At 43.6% G+C, this 25689-nt stretch overlaps 1 protein-coding gene across 1 annotated transcript in view; it reads left to right on the top strand.

Moving 5' to 3' along the window:
• LOC147461208 (ubiquitin receptor RAD23b-like) overlaps positions 1-14092 on the top strand; it is a 38799-nt gene extending 24707 nt beyond the window's left edge. The window contains exons 9-12 of the mRNA XM_086508818.1: positions 12884-12931; positions 13011-13123; positions 13196-13274; positions 13354-14092. Coding sequence (XP_086364944.1) covers positions 12884-12931; positions 13011-13123; positions 13196-13274; positions 13354-13470 — 357 coding nt within the window. The 3' untranslated portion in view covers positions 13471-14092. The remainder of the gene's footprint in view (positions 1-12883; positions 12932-13010; positions 13124-13195; positions 13275-13353) is intronic.
• Positions 14093-25689: the final 11597 nt, after the last annotated feature.

Genomic DNA, 25689 nt, shown 5'->3' with positions numbered 1-25689 from the left:
TATGTGCTTTGTCTTGGCATGAAAAACAGGATTCCTTGCAAGCATAATAGCACTCTGACTATCACAGTGTAGCACAGGAACCGGTGACTTAATGCCAAGCTCTTCTACCAAACGCATGAGCCACAAAGCTTCTTTGCTTGCCTCAGTGGCAGCCACATACTCAGCCTCAGTGGTAGACAAAGCAACACATTTTTGCAGTCTAGAAATCCAAGAAACTGCACCTCCTGTGAATGTAAACACATATCCAGAGGTAGACTTCCTGCAATCTGGATGTCCAGCAAAATCTGCATCTGTAAAGCCATGCACAGATGTCTCACTCTTCCCAAAACAAATGCACAAGTCTTTAGTGCCTTTCAAGTATCTCAAGATACACTTCACTGCTTCCCAATGCTTTTTGCCAGGATTGCTCATGTACCTGCTTACCACTCCCACCGCAAATGCAATGTCCGGACGTGTAGCAACCATAGCATACATCAAACTGCCAACGGCTGATGCATAAGGAATCTTGGCCATTTCAGCCCGCATATCATCTGTGTTTGGGCAGTCATGTGCAGTCAGTTTTACATATGGAGGCAGCGGAGTACCAAGTGCCTTTCCCCCATCCATATGAAAACGATGTAGCACCTTATTAACATAATCTCGTTGAGATAGATACAGACGCCTGTTGGGTCTATCTCGAGAGATACGCATGCCCAAAATATGATTAGCATCACCAAGATCCTTCATGTCAAAGCGATTCTTTAAGCTTTGCTGTAATGCATCCAACTCCGTGACATTTTTACCCGCAATAAGCATGTCATCAACATACAAAATCAGCAATAGAAGAGATCCATCACTTGCCGTTTTGATATACAAACAGTGATCAGAATTACTTCTTTTGTATCCTTGAGACCTCATGAATGTATCAAACTTGTGATACCATGCACGGGGAGACTGTTTCAAACCATACAAGCTCTTCAAGAGTCTACATACTTTCTTCTCTTGCCCCTTTGACACAAAACCTTCTGGCTGCATCATATAGATCATCTCAAGCAAATCGCCATGCAAAAACGCTGTTTTGACATCCATTTGCTTTAACTCCATATCTTCAGAAGCAACCAGGCCTAAAACAAGACGTAATGTGGCAAGCTTTACAACAGGAGAAAAAATCTCATCAAAATCCACATCATGCTTTTGCTTGTACCCTTTAGCAACCAAACGTGCCTTGTACTTAGAAGAAGCATCAGATGTGACCTTGGTCTTGTAAACCCATTTACATGGCAGAGCCTTATGCCCTTTAGGCAAATCAACCAAGTCCCATGTATGGTTTTTCTCCAAAGACTGCATTTCCGAAACCATTGCTTTGAACCATTTCTTACTGTCTTCCCGTTGCATAGCCTCTTTATAGCAAGACGGCTCACCACAATCAGTAAGCATGACATAGTCCAAAGACGGTTCATATCTATCGGGGGGCCTTGTCACCCGAGTAGACCTACGCACCCAATGATCCATAACAGGTGGATTTTCAGCCTGTAAACCATCAAAAACAGCAGGCTGTTCAGCCGGTTGCATCGCAACAACGGGCGGTCTAGGAGCATCAACCTGTTCCCCTACCTGTGGTGTATCAATGGCAACTTGTTGGGGCTGATTTTCAACAGCTAATGGCTGATTTTCAGCACCATTTTCAGCATGTAAAGGCTGCTGAACATTGGGCCTTCTTGGCTGTCCATATGTAACATCTTCACGAAAAACAACCCGGCGCACTTCCTCGACCTTTGTGGGCTGTTTGTGCATGCAATTCTCATTGAAGATGACATCATTGCTGCGTATGATTTTCCGTAATGCGGGATGCCATAATCTATACCCCATTTCACCATCCTCACCATATCCTAGGAAAATGCATTTATGAGACTTTGGTTCTAATTTGGTGCGCAGTTCACTCCGGATGTGAACATAGGCCTCACAACCAAACACTCTTAAATGTGCATATGAGGGTGGCTTGCCAGACCACACCTCCTCAGGCACCTTTCCACCCAAAGCCTTGCTAGGTGAGCGATTAATCAAGTGAATAGCTGTTTGCACAGCTTCTGCCCAAAAACCATGAGGTAATGCAGCATGTGACAGCATACTCCGAACTTTCTCTTGGATATTCCGGTTCAACCTCTCTGCAACTCCATTCTGAGAGGGATTAAAAGGAGCCGTGAGCTCTCTTTTAATACCTTTAGTAGCACAAAAGTCAATAAATGCTTTTGATACATACTCCCCCCCATTGTCTGAGCGCAAAGACCTAAGCTTCTTGTTAGTTTGATTCTCAACAAACGCAAGAAACTTCTTGAAAGTATCCAAAACATCGCTTTTAGCACGTATTGGATACACCCACACCTTACGGGTAGCATCATCGATAAACGAGACAAAATATTTCTTTCCCCCTAAGGACAACTGTGGCATTTCACATACATCGGAATGCACTAAGTCTAACCTGTCAGACTTCAAAGAAATAGACCTTTTGTGCGGTGTTTGACTGTGCTTACCATAAATACAGTGCTCACAATGAGAAAAATCAGCATACCTCAAACACGGCAAATAACCACAACGAGACAGAGTTTCCATTCCTCTTTTACTCATGTGTCCCAACTGGCCATGCCACAAAGAAACACTTGGCTGCTCGGTTACGGCGACAACATGGTCACGCACACTAGATACATGCAAAGGATACAAAGTGTCCGATTTACAACCCTTGGCTACAATCCGGGCCCCTTTACAAATTTTCCACTTGCTATCACCAAAAGTGGTGTGATAGCCTGCATCATCTAGCTGCCGTGTACTAATCAAACTCTTCTTGAGTTGTGGCACATGGCGCACTTTGTGCAAAACAAAGGTCATACCATCAGCAAAAGAAAACTGGACACTGCCAATACCTGCAATGTCACATGCATAGTTGTCTCCCAAATAAACAGTGCCATGCACCTCACCTGAGTACTGTGTAAACCAATCCCTATGAGGTGTTACATGAAAGGAGGCACCTGAATCAAGAATCCAAGTATGCATGTCCACATCAGAACCCATAGCAAGGGTATGTGCATCCACAGAAGAGGCATTGAGTACATCAGTGCTGCTGTCACTGTCACAACTACTAGCAACATTGATTTCCTCAATCAACACAGTGCTCTTCTTGGCATTTCCCTTGTCCTTTGCATCAGTTTGAGCACCCTTGTTCTTCTCTTTCTTCCACTCATAGCATTCCCGTTTATAATGCCCTTTCTTTCCACAATGATGACACACAACATCTTTCCTACGAGATTTGCTGCGTGCCCTGTCCTTACTGTCAGATTTCTCCCTCTGTTGAGACCTGCCTCTCAAGTGCAATGCATTAGAAGACCCACCTGTGGTGTTCTTCCTGTTCATCTCTTCCATCAAGAGAGAACTCTCTACATCTGCATACTTAAGTGACGCACTTGAGTTACTAAGAGCTGTCCGGAATACATCCCAACTCTCGGGCAGTGTGCATAGCAGAAAAGTAGCTTTGAACTCCTCATCAATCGTGAATTTCAGCTCTGTCAGCTGGCTGAAAATAGAATTGAATTCATTGAGGTGCACTGACATGTGCGTACCCTCCTTCATGCGGAGATCCATAAGCTTCTTAAGCCAATACACTTTACTGGCAGCACTCTGCTGTGCATACAACTCGTCTAAACGCTTCCACATGTCCCATGCTGTCTGCTCATTCTCTACATTGAAGAGTAAATTGTCAGACACCGAAAGCATGATCGTGGAGCGAGCCAACTCGTCCACTTCTTCCCATTCTTCAACCTCCATATCAACCGGTTTCACACCCTGTAACTTAATAGGTTTCGCCTGTTTCTTCTGCAACATCACATTATAACATTGCTTCTTCCATATAGCAAAGTTATGGGCACCTTCAAGCTTGCGAATGTGCAACAAATTGCCGCTTTCACTGCTAGAAGCCATTCTGAGTGATTGCAAACACTGAAACCCTGTTTTGCCGACCTAAACACGCCCAAATGTGCGCAATCGGGCAAAAAACAGCTTGCTGTTACAGAAAAACAGCGAGCAAATTTCACGCGAAATCACCCCAAAACGGCGTACATTCACTGCCAAACCCTTACCAAAGGTTTCCACAAGGTGTATACATCATTTGCTTGCTGAAATTCCCTGTTTTAGGGTAAAAATCAGACCTGTAAACACCTGTTTTACTGAATTTTCAGAACCTCGTTGGTGGAAATACCTGTAAGATTGACCTGTGAGACTTGCCCTAATGAAATTGCATCAAATTGATCCCGGAATTGGTCAATTTCAGCAGAAATAGGCTGCTGTTCGCCAGTTTTTGAAACCCTAATTTTGGGGAAACTGTCACCGGAGGTCGATTCTACACGGTGAGAGGATCCCTTCGCGACAGAGTTGATCGAAAACGGTTGAATATCCTTCCCGCAGCGAGCAAAAACAGAATTCTGATCTGTGTTGCGAAGATGGCTCTCTTGGAAACCCTAAAGCTCTGATACCATGTGTGGGGGAGCAGGAGAGAGAGCCCACTTGCTGTTCTATGCAATGAGAGTGAAGGAGAAGGGGAGATTGGCGCAGAAAGAGCACACGCAGAGAAAACGTGAGAGAGAGAGAGAGCTCGTTGGATTTTTGGGAAAAGCCACGCTATTTGTTTTGGGCTTCACATTTGAGTATATGAGTAAGTGACTAGGGGGCCATTCACACTTGGGTCCCCTCACTTATAAGTCTTTTAACTTATAAGTTAGTAAGTACAAGGCACTTAGGCCTTTATTCCCTAACAAGAGGCAACAAGAGCCAAGCTCAGCAGTCAACTTCTCAACAAGACCCCCCTTGGCGGTTTCCCCCTCCAAGCAAGAAGCACCACCTCCCCTAGCGTTTTTGAAGACCCCTTTCCCTAGCGTTTCTAGCAGGCATCCTCGCCAGGCAGTTCCAGTCTCTAGCGGTTTTTCATCTGGATGCCATTGCCACAGATCCCATCAGCTAGCGTTTTTGGATATCCCTTCCACTAGCGTTTTTGCAGACCATAGCGTTTGCAGTTTTGCAGCGTTTTCAGCCACAGCAGTGCAGCGTTTTCAGCAATGAATAACGTGCAAGTTCCGCCCCTAAAAGAGTAGCAGATTCAGCCCTTAAGAACCTCAGTTTTGAGCCCTAAACCTGCAGATTTTCAGCATCAAAGACCTACAGAAACAGCCCCAAAATCAGCGTTTTTGGACCTGTAGCAGATTTCAGCCCATAGCGTTTTTGGACAGCAGATAAAAGATTGCAGATTTCAGCCTTTAGACCAGTGTCGTCATCCCCGTCGTCATCGTCGTCATAGCCTAGACTTGCATCAGTCTCATGCATCACCATTGTACTAGATTGTGCAATCATAAGTAGATCACTCTCGCCGAGGAGAGTGGGGCCTTCGGAGGAGGGTTTTACGTCGTCTTTGGTGTCGTATCTCTCTTCTCTCTCTATCTCTCAGTCTCATACATTGCATGCACAATGTCCATTCACTTTGTTTGTAATCATAGCATTCTCTCATTAAGAACGGAAGGCTCTACCTTCCATAAGAACAAAAAGAACCTTGAGCACAGTTCGGAGCACTCAGCTTGAGCAAAGCGCAAACATTCATTCCGTTGCACCTAACATTAGAAGAGGTGGTTGATGCACAAATTGCTCAGCTTTTTGACGCGCAGAACAAAGCTAAAAAGCACGACAAAAAGCAGAAGAAAGGCACTGACTTCCCGGGTTATTTGGGTCGCCAGTCTACTTTTGAAAAGGCAAGAAAGCAAAAGAAGCGTCTTCGATTTGAAGGAGTACCCAGTTCTTCTTCTTCTTCTTCGAATTCTTCTAGCTCCTCTGACTCGAGCGAAGAAGACAGAAAAGACAAAAAGCGAAGCAAAAAGCAACGCTTTGGAAAGGGCAAGAAAAAGGCAAAGAAGTCTAAATCTCGCCTTGTGGTTGACAGTTCTACGGAGGACTCGTCTTCAGATAGTTTGGATCCTGATGACAACAGCTTTTATGCAAAGAAGAAGAATTTTTACAAAGCCAACCAGTATGACTTTCTGGAAGACAAAAGCAAGAAAGTCCGAGAGTTTAAGGAACCTGGACAGTCAATTAAATTTGACACGTTTTCTGGTTATAGAGATGCTTCGAAAGCTTTGTCTTTAGTAGTTTGACATCGCTTTTGCGGGAGGGCGTTACTCAGAGCACTCTAAGGTTCGGAAGGCTGCCTCTTATTTATAGGGGAATGCTCGAACTTGGTGGTCCACGCTTCTATTAAACAAGACTGCGCCTGTTACATGGCTGAAATTCAGGAGGCTTTTCATTTCTTCCTGGCTGACTCGAGAGTATGAATGCGATATACGAACTGCTTGGAACCATCTTCGAATGACCAAGAAGGATACAGTGGACGCTTATTGTGAGAGATTCTGGAGCTCTTTTCTACCTGCCTCTTCATTTAAGAAGATCTCGTTCAAGTAATAGATTGAGCGGTTTACCTTGGGTCTTCCTACAAAGATCCGAGATCACTGCTTGGAACAAAAGTCAGCTTCCATGCAGGAGTTGATGAGTCATGCGAAATGGGGCTTTGCCATTCACTCAGGCAGTTTGACCTACCCCACAGATGAGATCATGACGCAAAGAGCCGAACAGACTTAGACAAATGAAAGTAGAAAGAGGAAGAGCAACCCAGGAAGGAAAGAGAAGGATGCACGACCCAAACTTACTCAAGAGAGGGCTCGCTACATAAAGGAGGGGAAGTGCTTTGGATGCGGGGAAACTAGACATATCTCCGCGAAGTGCCCTAAAAAGGCACAGAAAGAACAGAACAACAAGGACGACGATAGGCCTAAGGGTTCGAGAGCAGCTGAGGAACGTGGAAGAAAGGACAAGATGAAAACAAGACTAGTTCCAGATTGCGTGGGTACCGATCCCAGCACGATGGACGAGAGTACTGAACTTTGCCGAGCTTGGGGCAAAGTGAAAGACCAAGAAGCCCTGATCTTCTTTGATGGAGGAGCCAAGGCCAACTTCATTTCACCGAAATTGGCTGCGCGGCTCGAGATCACTCCCGATCAGATGGGACCACTTGGCAGGGACGTAGCCATTACACCTGTCATTGGTGAACTTCGGTTGCATTGTCAGGGGTATTTGGGGCATGAGGACTTTTACATAGTGCCTTTGGAAGGTTGTGATGTTCTCTTGGGAATTCCCTGATACCATAAGAACAACGCCGTGGTCGACTATCGGGCGAGGAAAGCGACATTGACCGCGGAGAAGGGCATAACCATTGTACTCGATGTAAAACTTAAGGGTGAGTTTGTCCCTATTGTATCGGCTTCGTGCAACAGACTTGGACACTCCAAGTCGAGAATCTACCGCGACACCACAAAAGATCACTTCAAAACAGTTCACAGTTCGCAATTGATTCGACACTGGCCCGGCGGAGTTCCGTGCCTAGAGATATTGGCCTCAAAGACTGTCACCCCTTTCGGTATTTCTTTTTGTATTAATGAGTGTTCAAACTACAAGAGGGCAGGCAGGGGCTCACACTCAGACTCTGCGTCCAGATACCCTGAGTTATGAGGCCTTGCCTGCATATTTAAAGTTTACAAAGGGATGCTAAAAAGCAGAGCCCCCAAAAGCTGAAATCAAAAGCCTTGTTAGTTAAAGCAAAAGCTGTCTTTCTCTCTGTTCCAAAGTTTTGCGTTGAAATAAAGCAAGTCATTTGTGCAAAAAATAACCCCTGCTTGCGTAGACAAAAGCAGAGTCGAAAAACTGCCGTCTGTACAGCAAGCCACGTGGATGACAATTCCGCACGTTGCTGCCCATTTCTGTCGTACGCTACCTCAGTCCAACCAAGGTGTCCGTGTAGCAAGCCACGTGAGCATTTCTGTTGCAGTCGAGAGTTCTTGCCAAGAGAGGGAGGGTGTGTGTGTATATTGTGCAGGCCACGTCACAGAGTTGTGACATACCCCCCTCTTGAAAGCATTGTAATCGCCCTCGATTACACATGCAAAACAGACAGAGGCCATAAACTGTCTTAGCAAACACTGTTTGTTAGTATCGATGCACTAGGAACACACATCTAGCACATGTACCAATTGTCAATCACATCACACGACATCACATGACATCATTTGACATCACATGACAATCACATTCAACATTCATTCGGATCTTAGACCATGATTTATCGGCAATGCAATTAGCAATCGCATCTAGATCCACTCAGGATCTCATAGATGCCCGATTGACTAACTCCTATTGCAACCATGTCTATTCGAGATCATTCAGACCAAAATGCTGCAGTCATTTCTTCTATCAGTTCTTGCACTTAAAAACAAGTCAAGAACAAATCAGTTTTATATTTTTCGGAATTCCATTTCATAAAGTTATACAACAGAATACTGTCAGCTCTCAGTATCCTTGAAGCTCAACGAGAAATCAGTGACTCTAGTATTCTAAAAATCAAGGCGTTTGTTGACAAAGGAGCGGAGTAACTCCCCTCTTGTGCAACCCACTGGACCGGATCTCCAGCCAAGCTGAATTCGGGGTTTCATTTGGAGTAGACTATGCTAAACCAAAAGCTTCAAGGTAAAGGATTACAATCTGAAAAGTATGTGCTAGGTCCTCCTCCTCCATCCACTTCGCATCCAATGCAGGATAGTTCTTGAATTTAACCAAGAATCGCCTTCTTACTTTACCCTTATTCTTTCTGTCCTTATGTGCCAAAATCTGTTCAGGAACAAGGATCTCCTCGTTTTCCTCCACTTTGGGTTGCTCATCGGGCTCCCCATCTTCGGGCACATCACCTTTAAAAGGTTTCAAGAGACTCACATGAAATGCATTGTGTATCCTCCAAGTGTTAGGCAATTTCAATCGGAAGGAGACATCATTGATCTTTCCAGAGATGTGGAAAGGTCCATAGTATCTCATACTAAGCTTTGGAAAAAGCCTCTCCTTTCCTTTCTTCTTTCTCAGGCATGCCTTCTCAAAACGTAAGAGCACCCGATCATTCTCCTTCAATTTCAAATCGTGACGATGGCGATCCCCTACCTTTTTCTGTCTTTCCTGAGATTTCTGCAAAGCCTCGCGGACCTTGGCAAAAGCCGTGTCCAAGTCGCGTGTGTACACATCGGTTTCAAAAATCTTATCTTTCGTGCTTAAGAAGGGTAAAACCTTCGCAGCACCTTCAATAATCTCAAATGGAGCCTTCCCCATCGAAGAGTGTATCGTGTTGTTGTAGGCAAATTCCACCAAAGGTAGATACTTTTCCCATTGAGTCTGCTGATCCGAGATATAAGACTACAATAAATCTAAAACCACTGAATTAGCACTCTCAGATTGCCCGTCAGTCTGCGGGTGGAAAGATGACGAGAATTGCAATCGCGTGCCAATGTTCTCCCAAATTGCCTTCCAAAACAAACTCATGAATCTGGGGACCTTGTCGGAGACAATCGTCTTGGGCATGCCATGTAATCTGAAAATCTGGGCCACAAACAGTGTCGCTAAGTAATCTGGCTTGACTGTTTTCTTCCTTGGAATGAAATGAGTCTGCTTGCTAGATCTGTCAATAACAATCTAGATACCATCGTGACCACTCTGTGTTCTCGGGAGATCAAAAATGAAATCCATTGCAATACTTTCCCAGGGGCGGGTGGGTATGGGCAAAGGCTGTAACAATCCCTGTGCTTTATGCTTGTCAAACTTGACCTTTTGGCATACCAAGCAACTGCGCACAAACTCGTCCACATCCTTCTTGAGTTTCGGCCAAAAGAAGCATCTCTCTACCCCTTAAATGGTGGTAGCAATGCCGCGGTGACCCGTAATCCCGAATAATATCCCACTATTGTCTCTCCATCCCGTATCCGTGTGAAAACGTCTGGAAAATCCATAGTCGTGGCATACTGATCGACCATATCCTCGAAGCTCCTATGGTGAAATCGCGGAAATAGCTAGAACCAATGGCTTCCGAGACAAAGCATCTGCCACCAAATTCTTCTATCCCTGCACATAGACAATCTGGAAGTGAAATTGTGACAAGATGTTCGCCCACGGCATTTGCTTTTCCAATAGCTGCTTCTGTGACAAGAAGTAGCGTAAACTGATGGTCTGTAAAGACAGTAAAATCCGCTCCGAGTAGGTAATGCCGCCACTGAGTAAGAGCATGGATCTATGCTGTCAATTCTGGCCTTGAGAACAATCGGCTCCCGTAAGCAATGACATGGCCTTCTTGCATTAAGACCGCACCCAGACTACGACCACAAGCATCACAATATACTTCAAATGACTTCTGCAAGTCCGGCAAAGTCAAAACGGGTCTCGGAGTCAATTTTTCTTTCAATATCTGAAAGGCAGTCACCTCTGTGGGTCCCCACAAGAAAGGGACTCCTTTCTGTGTCAAGATATGCAAAGGGGAAGCAACCTCTGCAAACTTTTGAATGAACCGCCTGTAGTACGAACACAATCCCAAGAAGCTTCGAACTTCATGGACATTCTTCAAATCGGGCCAATCACGGATAGTCTATATCTTGGCCGGATCCATCTGCACTCCTGTTGCTAACACAATGTGTCCCAAAGAGTGTATCCCTGGTAGGAAAAATTTACTTTTCTGCGCATTAATCACTAATTTGTAATCTCGTAATGCCTGAAAGACTTGAAGCAGATGATCCTTGGAGAAAACAATGATATCGTTAAAGAAAGTGCCAACAAATAGCCTGTACTCTCGAAAAATCCTGTCCATCATCCAGTTAAATGTCGCCGGAGCATTGGTTAGGCCAAAAGGCACCACCAAAAACTCAAATAACCCAAAAGTCGTCCGAAAGGCTGTCTTGTTGACGTCTCCCGACGCGATTCGGATCTGATGATATCCACTTTTCAAGTCGATCCTGCTAAAGCACAAGGAGCCCTGAAGTCGGTCAAGTATATCATCGATTCTAGGAATCGGAAATCTGTTCTTGATGGTGATTTTGTTGAGAGCTCTATAATTGACGCTCATTCTCCAAGATCCGTCTTTCTTCAAAACCAACAACACTGGAGAGTAATACGGTGAAGTACTAGGTTGGACAAGACCCTTTTCCAAGGGGTCTTTCTCTTGGTTCATAATCTCTTGGTTCTGGGCTCGGCTTACACAATAAGGTGGCCGGTTCGGTGGCTTGCTTCCAAGTATCAGATCAATGGTATGATCTTCAGGGCGAGTGGTTGGTAACTCACCTGGTAGGTCCTCTGAGAAGCGATCGGCATGAAAGTGGAGAAAATCTTGGCGTCTTTATCAAGTTCAGACATATTTGACCTATCCTCATCACTCAACTCTTTCATAAAGATCGAGTAAACAAACAGACTGGATTTCATTACCTTTGAATTGGCCGAAGCCGATACAATAGGGACAGACCGCCCTTAAGCTTTACATCGAGTACAATGGTTATGCCCTTCTCTGTGGTCAATGTCGCTTTCCTCGCCTGATAGTCGACCACGGCGTTGTTCTTATGGTATCAGGGAGTTCCCAAGAGAACATCACAACCTTCCAAAGGCTCTGTGTAAAAGTCCTCATGCCCCAAATACCCCCGACAATGCAACCGAAGTTTGCCAATGACAAGTGTAATGGCTACGTCCTTGCCGGGTGTCGTTAAAACTGCCTCCGCAATTGGTCCCATCTGATCGGGAGTGATCTCGAGCCGTGCCGCCAAGTTCGGTGAAATTAAGTTGGCCTTGGCTCCTCCATCAAAGAAGATCAGGGCTTCTTGGTCTTTCACTTTGCCCCAAGCTCGGCAAAGTTCTGTACTCTCGTCCATCGTGCTGGGATCGGTACCCACGCAATCTGGAACTAGTCTTGTTTTCATCTTGTCTTTTCTTCCACGTTGTTCCTCAGTTGCTCTCGAACCCTTAGGCCTATCGTCGTCCTTGTTCTTCTGTTCTTTCTGTGCCTTTTTAGGGCACTTCACGGAGATATGTCTAGTTTCCCCACATCCAAAGCACTTCCCCTCCTTTATGTAGCGAGCCCTCTCTTGAGTAAGTTTGGGTCGTGCATCCTTCTCTTTCCTTTCTGGGTTGCTCTTCCTCTTTCTACTTTCATTTGTCGAAGTCTGTTCGGCTCTTTGCGTCATGATCTCATCTGTGGGGTAGGTCAAACTACCTGAGGGAATGGCAAAGCCCTGCGAGAAAATAACTTAGGACATTTCTTTCGGACCTGCTCTAGACATTGGTTCATGATAGTCAAATGCACCAAGTTACCCTTCTGAAACTTAGGACATTTCTTCCCGACCTGCTCTAGACATTGGTTCATGATAGTCAAATGCACCAAGTTACCCTTCTGAAACTTAGGACATTTCTTCCCGACCTGCCCTAGGCATTGGTTCATGATAGTCACATGCATGCGACGATGACTTAGCCTTTATGACATTGCTCTAGACATTGGTTCATGATAGTCAAATGCACCGAGTTACCCTTCTGAAACTATGGATGCTTGTTAACATTGCATATGATAAAATTCATGAGCCTTGCTAAGCGTAAGTTTTAACACATTCAAGAACCTCAATAGGGTTTGACTAATTTGATTAGCATCATGCACTTTTGCAATAGGCCAAGTCAAAAAAAAGTGAAGCGTCGATCAAAAGCACCCTCATAAGGAGTGGGATTGATAGCTTTACATTGTGAACAAATGAGGATCAATGAAGGAAGCTGTAGTCATTCATGGTTTCTTTTTATGACCGTTCAAATAGATGAACCTTTTTTTTTTTTTGCGCTCCTTGCTTTTGTTTACTTTTCCAACAGGTAAATCTTTTCAGTATGCTGTAATTTTAGGGAAATGCATTGCCAAATAACTTTATGCATGCTTATATTCGTCAAATATATTGTATGGTAAATCGGCTCACATGACAGGGATGTGTTGTGTCAACAGTTTCAAGCTCTGAGAACTATGGTCCAAGCAAATCCTCAGATTTTACAGGTGTTTTTTGGTGTGTTTTGCTCCCCTGGTTTTGAACTTGATGATTTAGTTGCTGTAAAGCATAGTTTTGTTTGTGCAGCCCATGTTGCAGGAATTGGGGAAGCAGAATCCTCAATTGTTCCGATTGATCAATGACAATCAAACAGAGTTTCTTCGGTTGATTAATGAAGCAGGCGCTGAAGGAGCTGAAGAGTACGTGTTGAACTTCTGTCACATGATTCCTTGTGATTTGCTGGCTTAGCCTTGGTCCTTTTGTTTTTATAGAGATATTCTTGGACAAATTGCGGAAGCGATGCCACAGTCCATTAATGTTACACCTGAAGAAAGAGAAGCTATTGAAAGGGTATGTGGTTGGTTTGTGCAGAGATTAACTCATATCTGCAACGCGCATCTTTGATCGTATTTTTGTTAATATTGTGCAGCTCGAAGCTCTGGGTTTTGATCGTGCACGTGTCATTGAAGCCTTCCTTGCATGTGATAGAAATGAACTGCTGGCTGCGAACTATCTACTGGAAGATCAGGGTGATAATGAGGAATAAGCATCTAAAGCAGAATCTGCAGCTGCATGGCATAATGCATTTTGTTTCGCTTTTGGGTGGTGCAGTGCTAGCTAAATTTTCTTTGAATGAAGCTGAGGGATTGGTTAAGAATCAGAGCTGTCCTCTAGCAGCCTGGTCAGGAAGGGGCATTTGTCTATCATGAGAGCTCCTATTTTTTGTTGGTGTTTGATGGGTCGTAGCTTGTCTCTCTCTCTTTTGTTTTAGTATACATGTGGTGAGGCATTCCGATTTTTTTTGTATAGGCAACAATGGCTTAGGGGTATAGTGAACCAAGCTTCTTGAGTAAAATATCAGATTGCGAGGGTTGTGCAGGTTAATTCAATATATCGTTGTAAATTCTTCAGAATATGGGAGAGTTTTATCAGTATTGAAGGATTTATCTTTGTTATTATGTATATCTGTACTATCGGAAGGCGCCTTTTCAAAGCAAATATTTGTGAGCAAAATATGCTACTTCCTTTAGAACCATGTTGGGACACGGCTTGCTCAGAAGACTTTTTTGTATTTGAGTGGGAGGACTGGTGTGAATTTATTGATGCAGCAGCATGGTTGGGTATTGCAATTCAGTCCTGGTAAGATTAATGGAATTCTGATTATTATCTGTTTTTATGTTCTTTATCGTTTCATTTTGTTGCAATTTGCAATTTTTCAATTGCATATGTAGGAACATAAAAAAATTGGATAAAAAGGTTTTCTTTTCATTAGAATCAAGTGGAAGCCTTTGCATGTTCATTTTTTGCGGTTTGAGAATAAGAATGTAGATTGTTGGGTAATTTACATGTGTATGTCTGATCAAGCAGTAAGCAATTGTGCTTTCATCAGTCATTAGACTCACTTTTTTTTTTTTGGTTCCGAGTATCTAGGTTTTCTTGAGTTTGCTCTAATGAGCCTATCATTTTTCTTCCAGTTGTTGAAAAAGGGTGCTCCCTGAAGTGCTGATGTCTTTTGCAATGCAGTTGTCATTTGTTGGCACTGCCCTACATAAAAAGGGTAGTCCATTACGCTGTTACGAGGGTGCAAAGAAAGCGCGAGTTTATGTTGTCTTCGGTCAATGGATAATGTTCTACTTTTGTTTTGCCATTTCTTCTCTAGTTCCATTCCCATGTTGCTACAATTCTGTGTACTCCAACAAGGTTTGCATTTTTTTGAACATGCACAGTATACTGATGTTTGCATGCAAGACGTTTCCCACTTGTGCCTTATGGTTCCTGATCATGAATGCAACAACTTGGGACACTGGGAGCCAATGAAGTTATCTCTGAGAACCCACAGTCCTCTGCTATTAGAATGGCTTTTATAAAGGCATAAGTGCAACATTGGCAGAAACTACCTTTAAGCCCTGAACCCTGGTCTTTGTCGTCCTTCATCTCCTCCCCTTCCTGGTTAAGGGTTTATGATCATTGTCTCATAATCAGTAGGCAGAGGGATCCCCATGCTGGCTCTCCAAATAAGCTACAGGGATGAAGCATGTTAAGTTGCTCATGGAATGCAATCGGGGGGGGGGGGGGGGGGGGGGGGGGGGGGGGGGGTGGCGGGCGGGCGCACCTTTGTGTCAACAGAAAGGTGGGGCTCTGGGGAGGCTGCAAGAGGCATGCGCTTGCTTTTCTATTTGAAAGCACATATGATATGACAAACAATTGGAAGTTGTTGGAATATCAAGGCCATGTCTAGCAAGCAACCTACGTCCGTATTTAAGCATTAAGCATACCATGTGGGCCTCCTCTCGTCGGCAGCCAATGCCCGAGGTGCCTCCCAAGCCCTTATGGTGGTCTTGTTTGTGTCTTCACTCATCCTCTTAACACCATGAGATCATCAGTCTCAGCTCTACAATGTAACGAGGTAACGAGCGTTTGTTGCGAATCACCTGCTGCCTCTCACTCTGCTTCTAGTTGTCCTGTGACGATTCTGGGCCCCAAAATGAAGCTGTTTACATGAGAGAGAGAGAGAGAGAGAGAGAGAGAGAGAGAGAGAGGGGTATAAAAAGCAATCTATAAAACTTTTGCCATTCTTGGCAGAAAGATTTATGACTGAATGCGTAGGCATTGGTTAAGCAGGTCAATGGCTGGTTAAATATATCTTGGAGGGATGTGGAGGTGCTTTGAGGAAGAGTTTGGAATCCTTGTTGCCACATTCTATTGTAGAGTGTCGAATGGGCAAGCTATTGTATGTAGTGCATTTGTGAAGAACTTGGAACCCTCGTTTCATACATTTGTTGCCTTTTTTTTTTTTTTTGGTGTTTGTTGGGGGGGGGGGACTAGCAACATGGAAATTTTACTAGCTTTTTCATCAGATAAGACAACCTCCCCGTCAAGGTCGGGGGTTGTGGGGGAGAGAATCTAGAGTTTTCAGTGTTGGAGGCCTGCCACCTCAACGCATGGAATTATAATAGCTTCCCTTCAATTAGATTCGCACAATCCAGCACATGGAATGCATTGAAGACTCGCCAATTGCATACAAGGAGGTGTCGACACCTCAACTGCCGGAATGGCCCTGGCAGCACCAGATTGTGTGAAAAGTTTTGGCTTAGAGGATAGATCCCTATCTTTGTTCAAGACACTCAAAGATTGATCATAATATTAATAACCTATCCAAAATTTGACCCATTGAAGAATTGTTCAGTGTACTTGGGGAAATTTTGAAGATTTAAATGTATTTTGGGAATTTCCACAAAATACAGGGGCCATGTTTTTAGCTAGAGTCTTGATGAAAGGTACGCTCGTCTCTTGTTCATTTCCATCGTGCATTGTTCACTTCTAATAAAAAATGATGACATTATTTTTGAAGTATATGTTAAGGGCTTATGAGAATGATAAGCAACTATAATTTTTTGGGCAAAGCGTAGAGAGCAAGGGAATGTTGCATAAATCCAGCAATAGCTTTGTTGGATGCACTTCTCACAAGAATAGCAAATTTGTTCATTTATGTTGTGCCTTCTTTGCATGAGTGCTGAAAAGGAACTTCAATTTTGCAAAGGATTAGCTATCTTTTAGGTGGAAAAATGCATGGATTTTTGGCCCAAAGGTGTAGCAATTGTTTTAGCCAATTGCTTTTAGCCTTGCTTTCTGAATTCCTGCATGGATGGTATCTTTTGATATATACCACAAATGAGCCATCATATGTAGGAATCGAGTTTAGGTATTCAAACATGATATTCTCTTGTTTATTTTTGAGTACTGAATTGGCTTATTCTTTGACACAAGGAAGTTTTCGATTAATTCTCACAATAATTCCCACATTGTGACTTACCTCAACATCATGTGTTTCTATGAGGGAGGCACTGCATACCTAGCTAGGTACCATTGGGAGTAGAAGACTTTAGGCCTGGTGGGGGGGCCGGTGGTCCCCTGCCCCCAATCGTACCTAGCTAGGTATGTGGTGCCTCTCGAGCACCACATACCGTCGGCCTGGTGGGGGGGTTGGTGGTCCCCTACCCCCAATCGTACGTAGCTAGGTATGTGGTGCCTCTCAAGTACCACATAATGTCGGCCTGGTGGTCCCTTGCCCCCAATAGTACCTAGCTAGGTATGTGGTGCCTCTCGAGCAGAAGCTCATGATGTTATGCATGGTATGAAAAACACTGAAAAAGACTCCGTTTTTCTACATGAGAATATTTCTAAATCTTCTTGTGTGGTTTCTCTATTCTTTTGTCTAGAAGATACACGAGTCGCCTAGCCTTTTGAGTTATTTAAGAATTTTGTTGTATGTATGTGCATTGTCGATATAGAAATTGCAAATCCTCCTTTACTTGCCCACATTCATACTATTACTTAGCAATATAAGATATTAATTTTGTGAATATTACTTGTGTGCAGCTAGCGTCGACATAAATTTATGGAATGAAAGTAGCAACTAAAAGAAGGCAGAAAAACAAAAAACCAACATATAAGTATCACCAGAAGCTTTCAACACCTTCCCACAATTATTCCCACATTGTGAAGTATGACAACATGATGAGGTTTTGGGGGCGAGCACTGCGCACCTAGCTATGTGCGGTTGGGGGCAGGGGGTTACTGGCCCCGGTTGGGGGGGCGGCAATCCCCTGCCCCCATCTGCACCTAGCTAGGTGTGCGGTGCCGAGCCTGCAAAAGCTTATGATGTTGAAAACTATGGGAAAGACAAGGGAAAGAGGACCTCTTTCCCAAAAGGGAAACCGTCAGAAACTTCTTGTGTATAGAAACAATCTTGCAAATATGCTTATTTTGGAGAACTATGGATATAATTACAATTTTACAAATAACTCATCCATGTCTCTATCCACAATGATGGACAAAAGGTATATTTATAGTAAAGCGGATTCTATAGTGCCTCTTGTTCCTTTACCTTGTGCATTGTTCATATTTTATAAAAACTCGGTGTGGCTCTAGTTTTAAAACACTAGGGTTTTTTGGGAAAAAGGGAAGGGCAAGGGACCATTGCATCAACGAGTACGGCTTCGGCGGCCCTCTCTCTCTCTCTCTCTCTCTCTCTCTCTCTCTCTCTCTCTCTCTCTCTCTCTCTGTTTCGCTCCCCCTCTTTATCTCGTGCACGTGAGCTTCTCTCACTTTTGGCATTTGGCCTTCAACTCGCGCACGTTGCCATGTGTAAAGGGTACTCGGACTGCTGCTATAGAATACATATAGATTCAAACTTGACTTACAACATTTTGGTTCCAAGTAGCGTCTGTAGTGCTGAAGCCTAAAGAGAAAAAATACTATAATTGATAAGTCTTTGTTCCAACTTTGAGAGTTTCAATCAGAAACATGCTTTTAGGATTGCCTTTTGTTCATTTATATTTGCCTTCTTTCCATGGTTTTCAATGCCGATGAGGAAGTTCAATTTTGTAAAGGTTTAGCCATTATTTAGGTGGAACAATGTGTGTATTGTTAGCCCCAAGGTGTAGCTTTAGCCCTGGTTTGTGGCTTCTTGAATGGATGGGAGCAACTCGAGGGAATTTATCCTACTGATGTCATCATCTACTTCTACCTCTCTCTCTCTCTCTCTCTCTCTCTCTCTCTCTAACATACATATATGGAGTCTTTGCCTCAACTCTAGGCAGACTGCGCTTGATGGGACTATTTTAATATTGCAGATCATCAGGTGGGTGTCTCACAAGGTCAAGGGGTGGAGAGATGGGTGTTCGGACCAAATTCACAAGAAGTTTTAGATAAATTCTCACAATAATTCCCACATTGTGACTTACCTCAACATCACGAGTTTCTGTGAGGGAGGCACCGCATACCTAGCTAGGTATGTGGTGCCTCGCGAGCAGAAGCTCATGATGTTATGCATGGTTTGAAAAACACTGAAAAAGACTCAGTTTTCCTACATGAGAATATTTCTAAATCTTCTTGTGAAAGTAGCGCCATTTGGTCAGGGAGGACAAAATATCCGGAGTGGGAGGTGACCAAGTTTCTATGTAGCCACCTTGCCCTTTTCCCTATGTCGAGCTTGCATTACTGCAAGTTCATGAGCATCATTCTCCACAGCATGGAGTATTATAAATTCTAGATTACTTATCACTTTGCATGATAGTGCCTAAACATGGTCATACTTTTGCTAAATAGTAATCAACTTGCCATGTAATACACCTTTACTCTCCAATTGTGTCTCGATTGTATTCGTTATGCTTCTTGGCTAACCCTTCTGATGCGGGTCCTAGGTCAAGGGTATTGCATCCATTGCCCACTTTAATTGCCTCTAAATTGCTCATCCTCCTTTTGGTGCTTACCATGCAAATTAACAATGGTGCACATCATCCTAGGCTGCATGTCGACTACCTTAGTTCGTTCCCAGCTTCCATCTCAACTTCACCACCACCATGAAAGCAATGTAGAGAAGGCAGGCCTATATTGGCTATTGTGGCTTGAATGCTTTTAATGATGCCAATAAAGCTTTGTTATTGCACCTCGACAACATTGTGGAGAAGACGATGTGGCCACAAGTGGTGGGTGAGAGGGCTACAACAAAAACCGATCTAAAAAAACGGCGCTTGAAAACTTCAATTGAAACCCTTTGAGATTTATCAATGGGAGTCAACTTATAGTTAGTGCAAGACCAAGCATTTGCGACCTTCTAGCATTTCTTAGTAGGTGGGCAGTCCAAAGGAAGCACTGCATAATATGTAGGAGCTACATATTGGCAATAGCAAACTATGTTTTCCATGATGGAAATAAGGAGCTCATGCTGAAAGTGATGCATCTCTCTTGCTCTCATATGTTGCTTAGAGCTTCGAGAAGAGGAAAAAATTTAATTGCACAATGGTCTTGAAATTGCAAGTAGGTGGATCACAAGGGCTATTTGTAGAGCAATATGTGCAAAATATGCCTGAATGCTTTACCTTTTTTTGGTAATATAATATTCCAAAAGATGTAGTTTCTTCTTAATTTTCATGTTTGTACATTACTTCATAAGGATATAATTTTCCATTTCAAGCGGGTACGCCATGATGTGGAAGCATGGTGGTGTAAATATTTTGCAAGGTCCTCCCCCAAGATGTACTACTATCTTTATTTTCTCTAATAACTGGCCGTGTGTGAAGGGTAGCAATGCCATTGCCCTACCTCATGACTTTCCATTAAATTAGCTCCACATGGAAATGGAGACATAATTTAATGAGAGAACATATTGAGAAAAATGGTATAAAGGGTATGATCCACTCCTTAACACACAAATTTGAGGGTTTAGTTGTAGTCATTGTTTTTGGTTTCATTAGGGAAACATCTATCCATGTATACTGTTCGAATTAGGGTTGCAGAGAGACACACACAGCTTGGAGAAGACGAAGGAAGCTCAAGGCACACAATAGAGAGTGTATTACTTAGTGTGCAATGGAAAGATAGATAGCCCTAGAGTGATGGGCGTATATACAATGCATGGGGGAAAAAACCTCCTAAAGAGGGAAAAAATGCCCCGGCGGTCACACACATCACTACCACATGTATATGGTAACAAATTCCCCCTGGAGTGATGCGGTGAACGAGAGCTGGCACATGAGTAAAGGGAAGTGCCATGCCCTGAGGACAGGATCAGCCCACAAAGGGGAGTAAGGCCAAACCTTTGCGGAAAGCTTCAAGCTTCTCACGAGACAATGCCTTTGTGAAAAGATCTCCAAGGTTGTCTTGTGTTGGCACATAAGCCAAGCTGATCTCTCTTGCTGAGAGCCTCTCCCTGACATAGTGGTAATGCACCTCAATGTGCTTTGTGCGAGCATGAAAAACTGGGTTCCTCGCAACTGCCAATGCGCTCTGACTGTCAGTGTAGATAGTGTTGGCAGTGTCCTGTCCAACACCCAAATCAGCATAAGGCGTCTGAGCCATACACACTCAACCGTAGCTATGAAGACTGCCTTGTACTCAGCCTCACACTGGAAGTGGCCACAATAGGTTGCTTCTTGCTCAACCATGATACACATGAACTGCCAAGCATGAAACAAAAACCACTTGTGGACACTCGCGTATCAAAACAACCAGCCCAATCTGAGTCCGAAAAAGCATGTAAGTCTGGCGGCAATGATCCCCCCTTGGGATAAAACAAGCCAAGATGTAAAGTGCCACTAAGGTAGCGCAAAATCCTCTTGACAGCCTGCCAATGCTTAGACCCTGGGCTATGCATAAATCTGCTGACCCGTGAGACTGCAAAATGAATATTTGGCCTCAAGTCCAAACTTACATAGCAATGTCTCTATGTAACTTTTCTGACACAAGGCAATACCACCATCACACTGCTTAAACTGTATACCCAAGTAATGATGCAACAGCCCCAATTCTTTTATCTTGAAAGCAGCATTCAAATCAGCCTTAAATTCAACAATATGTGTTTCATTTGGTCCAGTGATCAACAAATCATCAACATAAAAAACCGCAATGAGAAGTACATCATCCTCACGCTTTACATACAATGTGCTTTCTGTTGGACTGTTACAAAAGCCTCGTTTAACCAAATGAGTGTCAGCTTTCTCATACCAAGCACGAGGAGATTGCTTCAACCCATACAAAGCGTTCTTACATCTTCACACTTTGTCCTCTTGTCGTTTTATGACAAAACCGCGAGGCTGCGTTACATAAACTTCCTCAAATATGTCACCATTCAAGAAAGCAGTAACAATGTCTGATTGATGTACATCCGAACCAAAATGAGCTGCCAATGCACATAGAAAATGCACAATAGTTATACGACAAGTGGGAGCAAAAGTCTCTTCATAGTCTATGCCTTTTTGCTGTGACTCGAGCCTTATGGCGATCGATCTCACCATCCGGCTTGCGTTTCAACTTGTAAACCCACTTCGTACCAATGGCCTTTTTGCCAGGAGACAAATCACATAAAGTCCATGTGTCATTTTCTATAAGTGCATCATATTCTGATTGCATGGCAACCATCCAATTTTCTGAATTCTGTGCTTCATCAAAAGACAGAGGCTCCTCAATATCATGTAAGCTAGACACAGCCAAAGCATAACAATCTGATGTATAAGATGCATGGCGAGAACCTGAACGAGTACGACTAGACAAAGGTGCATCCAATTTACTGTCACGCAAAGTGTGCACCAGCCATTTTGGCATACCTCTAGCCTGCTCATTTTCAGCCCTTTCCTCATCAAGTACATCATATACATATGCATCAGTAATAGGCTGATCTAAAACATTTTCAGAAACACCCATAGGTTGTACATTTGCCTCATTGGAACTTACATTCGTATTTCCACCACTGAAAAGAGGCAACAAAGTGTCATAAATGTCCTGTGAGCTTACATTACTGTCTCTAGTACATGACAACAAGGGCTGAACAAAATCTTCCACAAACACTACATCCCGTGAAACCAGAATATGTTTTGTTTGCGGATGATACAACCTGTAACCTTTGCTTTCAACACTATAACCAACAAAAATACATTTGACAGCCTTATCATCCAAATTTTTGCGCTGCACTTGTGGCACCAAAGCATATGCCAAACAGCCAAAAACACGCATGTGCTCAATAGAAGGCTTTCTATCATGCCATGCTTCATATGAAGTAATAGACCGCAAAGCTTTCGTAGGACACCTATTAAGTACATAAGTGGCACACATGATGGCCTCAAGCCAAAAAGAATGCGGCAAAGCTTGACTTTTGACCATACATCGTACGATTTTCGTTAGTGACCTGTTTTTCCTTTCAGCAACACCATTTTGCTGAGGTGTATAAGACACTGTACATTGGTGTTTTATCCCACGAATAGCCAGAAATGCATTAAATTCATGAGACATATACTCCCCCCCTCGATCGGAACGGAGGGTGCCCATAGTACATTTTGAGACATTTTCAGCCATAGCCAGAAATTGTTTGAAGCAGATAAAAACTTCGGACTTCGCTTTAAGCGGAAATACCCATGCATGCCTGGAGTAATCATCAATGAAAGTCACGAAGTACAGGTAATTACCCAAGGACGGAGTTTGCATGGGCCCACAAACATCACTATGCACAAGCTGCAACCTGCATGTGGCCGGAACTGAACCATCCTTTGGAAACTTCAAACGTTGCATCTTACCCAAAATACAGCCTTCACAAACATGTTTGAGAGGTGCTTCAAGAGGTGGCAAAGAAGCAACCATATCAGATTTCTGCAAACATAGCAAACTGGCAAAATTCAGATGACCAAAACGTGCATGCCAAAGTTTTGCATCTGAAATAGCTCTGGAATTTGCAACACGATTTGCAAAATTTTGTCCACACTTGTCATACAAAGTGAGCTTATACAGCCACGGCACAAAAGGCCAGATGCAACAATTTCATCACCAAAACTGAGATCATGAAATGTACATCTATCATCCACAAATTTGACTACAAGTCCAAGTCTAGCAAGTGCGGATACAGACAAGAGATTCTTCTTGATCCCAGGTACATAAAGTGCATCAACAAGTGTGAAGGAACTGCCATTAGCAGCAGTAAGCACAATCTTTCCAACTCTCTGAACTGGATAAGAGGCATTGTTGGCACAAGTGACTGAATTCCCATGAGGGACAGACTCGAGAGAGGTGAACAATTCATGATGTGAGGTAATGTGCTTTGTAGCACCACTGTCGAAATACCACACATGTGAATCTGCAGCAACTGACAAGCACGCATCATGGACAACAGGATTGTAAGTGTACTCTGCGCTAAAGGCCCATTCTGCATCAACATCAGTATTACAGTCTCCTTTTGCAGAAGACTCAACAATGGCTGCATTTGTAGTGGAACCAGCATTTACAGTGGAACCACCCTCTTTCTTCTTAGCCTCTTTTGCCTTCAACTTAGGACACGACTTGATCAAGTGATCATTGGCTTTTACAATAATGGCAACGCATCTTCTTTTTGCCATTATCACCAGAATTTTCAGACGAATTGCTGCCAGTAGAAGCATTAGGAACAGAATTTTTTCCACTCGCAGCAGAACCATAAGAAGTGGCTCCTTTGCTATTACCACCCTTTCTTTGAGAAGCAATAAAAGCCTATTCAAGTGCACGACGCTGTCTAGTCTTGTTTTTTGTGGAAAGTGACTCTTGCAACAGCAATGTGCATAATGCATCAAACTTGACAACTGTGGATTTCCTTGGGTCATAAGTCTCCAAGTACTAGCAAAAGTCTGGTAAGAATCTGGTAAGGCATCAAGAACAGTCTGCACAAGGGAACTGTCTGAAATAACTTCAGCTGCAGAAATAAGTTGCTCATTGATATCCTTGACAGTAGCAAGGAAAGTGTCCATACCATCTTCCTCATGCATAATCTTCGACTTCAGCTCTTTACACAGCAAATAATTTTTAGCCTCATTGCGGCTTGCATAAAGACCTGCTAGAATATCCCAAGCCTGTTTTGCAGATTTTGCTGAACGGATGTGGGGAACAATGGTGCGCTTCACAGAAAACGCAATCAATGCATGAGCCTGCGCATCCTTAACATCCCAACGAGCTTGTTTTGCCGTAGGCAAAACAACTCTAACAGCTGCAATCCTTGCAGCAAGACCTGCAACATCCTCAACATCGCCTACATCCTCAGGACCAGGACGTACATCAATGTCCTGCACAATGTTCCAGACACCCTTTGACACAAGAACATGTTGCATCATATAAGCCCACATAAGGTAGTTGTCCCCATCCAACCTGTCCTCAGCAGAAAACACAACTATGTTGTTGTTGTCAGCCATGGTAAATGCTGCACCTGATGTGAAAACTGCTCGAAAATAGGAGAAACGGAGCGGGAACAACCTGTGCTATATACATAGAAGACTATAAGGCACCTGTTATGCAGAAAACAACACTGACAAAAATTCTGCACAAAATGAAGAAATAGCCTATGCAGTACTGCCTGTAGTGGAAACGGAGGCCGAAATGAGCCGAAATCAAAATTCTGAGCAGACGACCTGCGAACGCTCGCCAAAGCTCACTGAAATCGGAGAAAGTGAGCAGGCGTGTATTGGAGCAGCTGGCGACTAAGCCCGGGAGGACACAACCTGGTCTGATACCAATTGTTGGAATTAGGGTTGCAGAGAGACACACACAGCTTGGAGAAGACGAAGGAAGCTCAAGGCACACAATAGAGAGTGTATTACTTAGTGTGCAATGGAAAGATAGATAGCCCTAGAGTGATGGGCGTATACACAATGCATGGGGGAAAAAACCTCCTAAAGAGGAAAGAAATGCCCCGGCGGTCCTAGTGTGTTCACACACATCACTACCACATGTATATGGTGACATATACTTACATAGTTTTGATCCACTAATCTTTATTACATTCTATGGTGAGCAACTCAAATACCATTCTGTTGCTAGGAGCCCAAGCAAAAGGAATGAAATATAGCTAGAGGTCCCTTGACGACACAAAAGGAGAGAGGATAGCTAGTGAAAGATGAAGAGAGGAACAACAGAAGCAGCACTTGAGCACCGCCAACTCAAACCACATCCACACCACTTGCAAGGTCCTTGTGCAACATTTGCAGGCATTTTGTCACCCTTGCCCTGCCTTGAGTTAAAATCTTGCTTTGCTCTTATAAGCCCCGTGGGTTTGGAGGGCAGCGGCATTCAAGGTAGGTGCCCTTCCATACCATCAATGGTAGCAATTTGACCACTAGCAGTGTCACATAATATATAAGAGAAACATGGGAAGTTGTTGGCTTGCTTGCAAGATATGGGGCAACCAGTCCAAGTTTCAATGATATTGTGGGTGAAGCAAATTACCTACAACTAAGTCTCAATCCGTCCTGAGCAT

This window comes from Adiantum capillus-veneris, chromosome 3, assembly GCF_014529385.1.
Source record: "Adiantum capillus-veneris isolate H3 chromosome 3, ASM1452938v2, whole genome shotgun sequence".
Taxonomy (NCBI): Eukaryota; Viridiplantae; Streptophyta; class Polypodiopsida; order Polypodiales; family Pteridaceae; genus Adiantum; species Adiantum capillus-veneris.
The sequence above is the reverse complement of the archived record's forward strand: the minus strand, read 5'-3'. Positions and strand labels throughout refer to the sequence as shown.